Source organism: Mesoplodon densirostris, chromosome 6 (genome assembly GCF_025265405.1).
Source record: "Mesoplodon densirostris isolate mMesDen1 chromosome 6, mMesDen1 primary haplotype, whole genome shotgun sequence".
Taxonomy (NCBI): domain Eukaryota; kingdom Metazoa; phylum Chordata; class Mammalia; order Artiodactyla; family Ziphiidae; genus Mesoplodon; species Mesoplodon densirostris.
The window spans coordinates 119254385-119263197 of NC_082666.1; the positions used below are offsets into that span (position 1 = coordinate 119254385).

At 42.5% G+C, this 8813-nt stretch overlaps 1 protein-coding gene across 2 annotated transcripts in view; it reads left to right on the forward strand.

Annotated features, from left to right (window-relative positions):
* XPO7 (exportin 7) overlaps positions 1 to 1962 on the forward strand; it is an 86073-nt gene extending 84111 nt beyond the window's left edge. Inside the window, exon 28 of one of the 2 annotated variants that reach the window (XM_060102497.1) lies at positions 355 to 1962. In XM_060102497.1, coding sequence (XP_059958480.1) covers positions 355 to 448 — 94 coding nt within the window. In that variant the 3' untranslated portion in view covers positions 449 to 1962. The remainder of the gene's footprint in view (positions 1 to 354) is intronic. The other variant, XM_060102498.1, reaches the window with a different exon arrangement.
* Positions 1963 to 8813: the final 6851 nt, after the last annotated feature.

Genomic DNA, 8813 nt, shown 5'->3' on the forward strand with positions numbered 1-8813 from the left:
TTGGCATTAAGAAATGAGACAGCTTCATCCTCTCCCAGCCCTCACTTCGTGAGGGTTACTTCCCGTCTCTGTCAGTGAGATTCCTTTTGTGCTGCCATGAACCCAAGGTGATCCTCAGAGCCCCAGATTTGACCAGATCTCGAGGCCTGCCATGAAGTTGTCAGGTAGAAAGGGGTGCAAAACTAGCCCAACTTTCCCTTAAAGTCTTAAGACTGAGATTAACTGACCTTAGAAACAGAACCGATTCATACGTTCTGCCTCTCAGTAGCCACTTACTTGTCTGCTAGAAACATTTTAGGCAAAGATCTTTCCCTTCCACCCTGCTCCCCCAACCTACATGCATCCTCTCTGTAGGTTCACCCAGAATCTGTCAGCATTCCGTCGAGAAGTCAACGACTCAATGAAGAATTCCACTTACGGCGTGAATAGCAATGATATGATGAGCTGACACCTTCTTGGACTCTACCTGTACAGAGCAGCGTCCCTTTGGTCTGGCCCAGAGGGGCGAACAATTACAACGGAGAGGGCCTGGCTGATCCTGGCCCCCTCCTCCAGGGGTGTGGGGAAAATGGCAAAGGTCAACTAGCTTCTTCCCCAGGGAATAGGGGTGTGAGTGCACTCACTAGGGGGGCAGGGCGCTGCTGGTTCCTGGGGGATTGGGTGGGAAGGGTGGTGGGAGGAGATAGAGACACAAATGTGTGAGACTCCAGTCCCCTCCTCCTGGGGCCGCCCACGGGGAAAGAACCCCAGTGTCCTGTCACAACCTGCCTTGTATAAACATGTACATTTTTTCATAACATTTTGAACAAGGTTTATATTGACTCAAGTTTAAAAACAAAGTGTGACTGAAAAATTTTTACAGAGTCTAGTGCACCAATGCTGATGTGAGGGGTTATGTATGCGAGTGAGGAAAAAATGTGTATTCTGGTGGCCTGAAGCTTTACTGGACGAGGATGTGTGAACGTGCAGAGATATATTTAGTGACACAGTGTAGAGAGGCAAAAAAAAAAAAAAGAAAAAAAAAGTAAAAATTCCAAATGTATATTTTTTCTTATTACCCTTTCCTTGCCCCCCAAATTATCACTTCCTGTTACTGTATCACCCTTGTTATTAGGAACTCGAAGCCATGCGGAGCACCATCCCTCCCCCTTCAGCCTAGATGCTGCCCTAGGTCCCTTGGCCTCTTGCGGTGACAGACAACTCCAGCTAAAAGTGTTTGGTGTTCTTAGCTTCATCCTCTTTCCCACTTTGCTTATCCCCATCCTCAGACATACGCCTCTTGCTTTTAAAAGCCAGATGTAACTCTATGATTTAGGGTTCTTGGTCTCTGCAGAAGTGGAGACCAGAGAGAAGGAGTTGAGCCAGTTGCTCTCCTGTTGAGCAATTTGGATGAGTCCACCAGAGGCCCAGTCGTGTGTGGCCAACAACTTTTAGTCTTCCCCAGCCCTCGAGGCAGTGTGTGTGGATGTGTGCGTGTGGATATTTATATATGTACCCTGCACTCGTGAATGTATGAACTGGAGGAAGTTACTACAGCGGAGGGGTTCTTAATAACAAGGTCTACCTAGCATGAAGTATTTAACATTTTCCCACCCCTTTAAAAATATACATTTTTATAAAATGAAAACCATAATAAATGTTTTGAATATTAAAAAAATTAACCTACGGAGGAAAATTAATGGAGAAAGCTATTTGCCTTGTACTTTTTCCACAATTGTTGCTGCTAGTTGTACGCATCTCTAGTTCAGCTCTTGCCCATGGGACACTCATCAATTAGGTTTTTTTTTTATTTCTCTCCTCTACCCCAGAAACAAGCCTGTTAATTTTTTTTTTCCTTCTCCTCTGGCGACTGTGTGGTGAATCCTTTCTTGCGTGATCAGGTTGCGGATAGACTTGTAAGGGTGTTTGCTGCATACAGTGTAAGCATTGTGACCGCCAATAAACTTCAATGGTTTCTACTGACCTGGTTTCAGCAATCAAGTCTAGTGTGTCTGCAGGGACATGTCTCACTCTGAACTCATGAAGATGTTTGAAACATGCATTCCTAAAAGCCAGTGGGTGACAGGCACCCCTCAACCTTGTGAAATTAGCTTCTCATTGGACTAAGTCTGACTCAATGTCGTTTAAAAATAGGATTCGTTTAGTTGATATATATCTGTATATAAAAAATACGCTGGGTCCACAGTTATAAAAGTGAAGCCACTTTACGAGCTTCCAGGTGGTAACCAAGAAAGAAGTGATAATTGCAGAAATCCCAGTTTAGTTAATGTTCTGACCTATGCTCCTTAATGTGGGCTGGGTTTCACTCATTAGAACCTGACAAGTTCAAGGATAAGTGTTATCCCCTAAAATACTTGGCAGACCTCATGAGCCAGAACTGTCAAATGAAGAACACTACCATGAACAGGCACTGTTTCTCATCCCCCATGCTATGTAGTACCTAGGTGTTAAAGAATTTAGTTGCCAGGAACATTGAAAAGTATTAAGGTTCTGCGATACCTACCTGTACCTTAATGCAGAGTTGTAATCAATAATCACAGACTCTATCCAGAGAGCCACTCTTGTCCACTAGACATACTGCTACCTTTGTCTGCTGTTTCGGTCTCTGGCCCAAAGTTATTTCACAGCCCCCCCCCCAGAAATGTATTCTAATAGCTGGAAGGCAAATAGAATTGATTCATCTTAGCCAAGTCTATCTCTAAACCTAATAGAAAATGGTCAGCCTGCATTAATATGTACAACACACCAGTCACATGTTCCAGTGACCTGGAATTCTAACTCTGCAGTAAATAAGACAAAAAAATAACTTTCTCACGGGTACTTAAAGAAACCCTCTCCCTCAACTATCCTGAGCTGCTGATTGACCAGCAAAACCCCATACCCCTCCCTTTCCTTCCACAAAAACAATTTCAGAAGAAACTCACCAGAGATGGTGTCTCTTCAGTGCAGCCCTAAGCACAGTCCAGTCATGACTAACTGCCATAGGTAAAATCTTCCCCAACCACATCAAACTTTTGAAACAGTGAAGCTGCTCCTTTCTTAATTGACAGTTATAAGAGGGTTACCCAGAAAATAGCCTTTCTTTCTGATCAGTTACCAGCAATTTCACATGACTCAACCTAGTAAGTGTGAAAGCCAGTTATCTTTAAACTTTGGTTTCCTCAAGAAATCTTGTGGAGGTTTTAGTCAGTTGAAGCATGAGTTTATTACTTTCTAGGCTATCCTGGGCATCAAGTCAAGTGTCTTTTGACAGTGTTTCCAGACACAAAGTGTACATTGACAAAACACCTAAAGTCTTGACTGCAGATTATTAAACTGTATTATGTATGTATGTACATATTGGTTTGCTGGCTCTGCCAACAAATAGGGTTATTTATTCCCACTAAAGTATAAATCAAACAAAGGATGAAGGATCAAATTTTAGGTTTTTAGATTTCAAGAAGCAAGGACTTTCAGCCAAGTATAATTTTTCTAATGACAAATGACAACCTACTAAGAAATAATAGTTTTGTATTCTGCAAACACAAACTTATTCTTCAGAACTTGTTTTCTTCCCCGCAAGTGGAAAAATATTCTAATACCTTATGAAGTTTCAACCAAGTTGAAAAACAGACCACTTTTCAAAATATCCATGGTCATGGGGTAAGATGAATTAACTAGAGAGCCAAAACACCTCTCTATATCCTATCTACCACCAGCCAACCCTCCCTCCACCCAAGATTTTTAGCTAGATCTACAAATGTTAAGTTGCCATGTGAAGCTCCCCAAGTGCCAAAGCAGAAAAGGAAAGCAGAGATAATTACAGGGAAACTGCAAAAGCCGTAACTGATTAACAGGGCCTGGAAAAATGTAAATGACTGTAACTATTTTAAAGTCCTAGTTCTTTAAATATTTTTAAAGTAAATTTGAATGGATAAAAATGTACTCACCAGCCATAATTAATACAACAACCAATTAGGTGGTAAATAATGTCTAAGAGGATTCTTGCCTCCGTAGCGTGTCTCCTGGGTCCATCACATCTATTTTGGGTTTCTTAGATACCCTGGAATTCACTGGTCAGCCACTTTTGTGTATTTCAGGTCAATGGGTCACTAAACAAATCAGCTGCCAGACAGTGGGACATCAAATGATCAGAATGGAGGATGACATCAAGCTTGGAATATGCCCCCTTCCTCAGAAAACCCTTATGGTTCTCAGGGCTGCCTGACTGCTGCTGTCTGTTCATTCATCAGCATCCACTATAAGCCAGATATCTTTTTGAGGGTCAGCAACAGAAAAGGAAACTAAACAGAAAAGCAAAAAACATCATTTGCAAGGCAAATTCATTGCCACTGTTCTGTGTAAGATCCCTCAACAGTACAAACTGATTCCAAAACAGTGTAGTGAACAATACTTATACAAGCACCGTACACAGTTATACTTTAAATTCTGCTTGACAATCATAAGACAGACAACTCATAATAAATGTTAAGTGTAACAGCATCGCCTGTATGGCCCAAACCATCCCATTATCGGGTTACAAAAGAATGAAGAGTGACAAGTGCGGAATCTCCTAACCCTGCTATTGGATAACAAATTAAGCAAGTCCATGCATATCTGGATTCAAGGTCTGGAGGACAACCAAACCCAGGATAAAAACTGATTAACTGGACAATGGATTTGGCCTTATGTAAAGCTCGGAGGGGCCACTCTTCAGCGTCTGATAGTAGTGAAAGGGTGGGCAAAGGGAAGAGCAGTACCTTCCACGTCAGAACCCACACCACACCTCCAAAGACTGATGACACTGCAGTGAAAGTAAAGCCTCCTCAAGGCTGAATTAAGTTCACCTGGAAAATTAGTGGAAATGAAACCACTTTTCAGTTTAAGTATATAACAGGCCATTATCATTTCTATTTACCAGGAAACCAGTTCCCCACCCTTTAATACCTTGCAGTCTGGGACATGTCACAAAGCAAACAAGTCATAAACTCCCAGCCGAGTTGGGTGCAGGAGAACGCTTCCACCCAACTAGGCCGCTGCCACTCTTCCTCCACATCCTACCTCGTGCCTTTAACCCCGTCTGCAGGGCCCTCTCCTCTCGGTCTAAACTTTCTTGCCCTTTGCTCACCTTTTCAAACCCAAAGTAGAGTCCCACTTCCTCTGTGAAGTCTCCCCCTACTGTCCCTAAGTCTCACGGGTTTATCTGAGTTATTGCTAACCCCACTCCCTCCTCGTCCCAGCAACCAAAACGTGCTCCTTAGGAGCCGGGGCCACACGGAAAAGATCATAATGAATGAAAGGATGTGTATCTGGGGGGTGGGAGAGTCTGCAGAAGATGGGAAGTGGGAGTTGGAGAGTAACCGCACCTTCATTTGGGTGAAGCCCCTGCAGAGCGAGCCCCGGGCTGCCTGCGTTGAGTGGGTTAAATTCACATCGTTACCACAGGCCTCTACCAAAAGGAAAAGCGCAGAAGCCTCTGACACCAGCCGCACGCCCTGTGAAAGAAAGAGAAGGCACTCACCCTCAACCCGGCACAACTTCCTGACGAGCCTCCGCGCCCCGGACGTGTTTCGGAGCGTTCCTTCCGTTCCCGCCGCGTTCCTTCCGTTCCCGCCGCGTTCCTTCCGTTCCCGCCGCGCCTGCGCACACAGGCCCTCTCCCAGGCGCGCCCTCTCCTGCGTCGACGCTCACCCCACTTCCGCCGCTGTGCGCAGGCGCAGTCATGACTCCTTCCCGCGCCGGCCGGCCGGCCGGCCGTGGCGGCAGCTGGAAGGAAGGCTGTTGTCCTCTGTGGTTGCCGGGGCGTTCTTGGGCAAGGCCAGAGTTGGGCCGTGTGCCCGGTGGGGGTATCCACGGTGATAGTCACAGAGGCTCTGTTCAAGGACTTGATCCCTGGATGGGAAGAACTCAGTGGAGTGCGCAAACAAGCTGAAAAGGTTGATCATTGCGCGCTCTGTTTGCTCTGGGATAACTGAGGAGCCACCAAGAGGAGCGTTAACGCAGGAACGAGCTAATCGGAAGAAGACAGGGAAGAACACTCAAGCAGCGCAAAAACCCTGAGGCATGAAACATCTTGTACCGTTTTAGGAGCTGCAAAAACAGCATGACCGGAGGGAGAGTGCGATCCTCTACGTGTCTGGATGAAGGGTGGGGCACAAGAGGTTGGGATTTGATCCTAAAAGCCATTAAGTTTGAAAGCAGCCTAGTGACCAATCTTTTTTTTTTTTTTTTTTTTTTTTCTCCTTTTTGCGTTATGTGGGCCTCTCACTGTTGTGGCCTCTCCCGCCGCGGAGCACAGGCTCCGGACGCGCAGGCCCAGCGGCCATGGCTCACGGGCCCAGCCGCTCCGCGGCATATGGGATCCTCCCAGACCGGGGCACGAACCCGTATCCCCTGCATCGGCAGGCGGACTCTCAACCACTGCGCCACCAGGGAGGCCCTAGTGACCAATCTTTAACTCACCAACTAGTGATTAATAAAGATTTGAACCAAGACGAGGGCTGTGGAGAGAGAGCTGGGAAATACTGGGGTCGAGGGGTGGAATCAACAGGACTTTGGGAGGGTAGAGGAAAGTGGATTGTAGTATGATTCAACTGTAGTATGCTTCTGCTTTTGCAAGCAGAGCACCTGGAGTTCAACAAAAAATCAGAAAATAGAAGAGGGAACACTCCCAATCATTTTATGAAACAAGGACTCCCTGATACCAAAACCAAAGACATTATAGAAGGAAAAAAAAAAATTCAGGCTGATGTCCTCATGAACGTGAATGCAAAAATACTTAACAAAATGTAAACAAATCAAATCCAGGAATATATATAAAAACATAATACATCATGACCAAGTGGGATTGATCCTAGAAATGCCAGGTTGGTTTAAAACATTCAAAAAATCAGTAACTGTAATTCACCATATAAACAAAGGCAAAAAAGTTGGTCCTCTCAATAGATAAGGAAAAAGCATATGGCAAAATTCAATACTCATTCATGATTTTAAAAAATTCTCAGCAAACTAGGATTAGAAAGAAACATTCTTAAAGACATCCATGAAAAACCTACCACCAACAACATACTTAAAGGCAAAAGACTGAATGTTTCCCCTAAGATGGAAAACAAGGAAAGGACGCCCACTGTTACCACTTCTATTCAACATTGTACCTGAGTTCCTAACGAGAGCAAATAGGCACAAAAATAAATAAATATACAAATAAAAGGCACACAGATCAAAAAGGAAGAATTAAAACTGTCTTTATTCACAGATGTCGTGATTTGGGGTACAAAAAAGCTAGTGGAACTAATAAATGAATTTAGCAAAATCAGAGTACAAGGTCAGTATATGAAAACCAACTGTATTTCTATATACTAAAACTATTAGGACATGAAATTTTGAAGTATATACTATTTTCTATAGCATCTGAAAACATGAAATACATAGGAATAAATTTAACAAGAGATGTGCTGGATCTGAACACTAAAATCTGTAAAACATCGCTGAGAAAATTAAAGATCTAAATAAATGAAGAGATTACAACGTGTTCATGCATTGGATGTCTCGAAATCAGGATGACAATTCTCCCCCAAATTGAACTATGCATGCAACAGGATCCCAGTAAAAATCCCAGAAGGCTTTTTTTTTTTTTAGAAACTGGCAAGCTGATTCTAAAATTTATATGAAAATGCAAGGAATCTGGACGAGCCAAAACAGTTTTGAAATAGAAGAACAGAGTTGGAGGACTCAACTACCTGATTTCAAGATTTACTATAATGCTACAGTAGTCAAGACAGTGTGGTATCAGCACTAGGGTAGACAGACCAATGTAACAGAATAAAATCCAGAAATAGACCAACATATATGGTTAATTGATTTCTGACAAAAATGCCAAGGTAGTTCAATAAAGAAAGAATAGTCTTTTCTAAAAATGGTGCTAGAGAAATTAGATAACCACTTAGGAGGAAAAAAAGGAACCTCGACCCTTACCAGACACTATGCACAAAAATTAACTTCAAATGGATCACAGTTGTAAAAGTAAAAGCTAAAACTACAAGGCTTCTAGAAGGAAACAGGAAAAATTTTAATGGGTTAAGCAAAGATTTCTTAAAATACCAAAAGCATAAGGCATAAAAGAAAGAAGTATTTGACTTCATCAAATTTTTAAATTTCTCCTCTCCAAATGATACCATTTTTTTTAATGAAAAGACAAGCCATAGACGGGAGTGAAAAATCTTTGGAATATGTATACTTGACACAGAACAGGCATCCAAATATATATATAAAGAACCACAATTCAATAAGAATAACTCAATTTTAAAATGAACAAAATATTTGAACAGGTATTTTTGCAAAAGAAGATACACAAATGACCAATAAACATTTGAAAAAATACTCAACATCATTTGTCATCAAAAAAAGATAAATAAAAACCACATGTCACTATATACATCCACTAGAATGGCTAAAATTAAGAAGACTGACAATGCCAAGTGCTGACAAAGATGTAGAGTAACTGGAAGTTTCATACATTTCTGGTAGAAATGCAAACTGGTACAGGAATTTTTTTAATAGTTTTACAGTTTCACATAAAGTTTAATGCACACCAAATGATCCAGCAATTCCACTCCTAGGTATTTATCCTAGAAAAACTAAAACATATATCCACGCAAAGACTTGCTCTCAAATGTTCATAGCATTTTTATTCATAATATTCCACAACTGGAAACCACCCAAATATCCATCAACAGGTGTTGGATACCTGTAGCACAAGGAATTGGCTAATGCAATCATGAGAGGTGGCTAGGCAAGTCTGAGGTCGGTAGGACAGGTTGTCAGGAAGAGCAGGC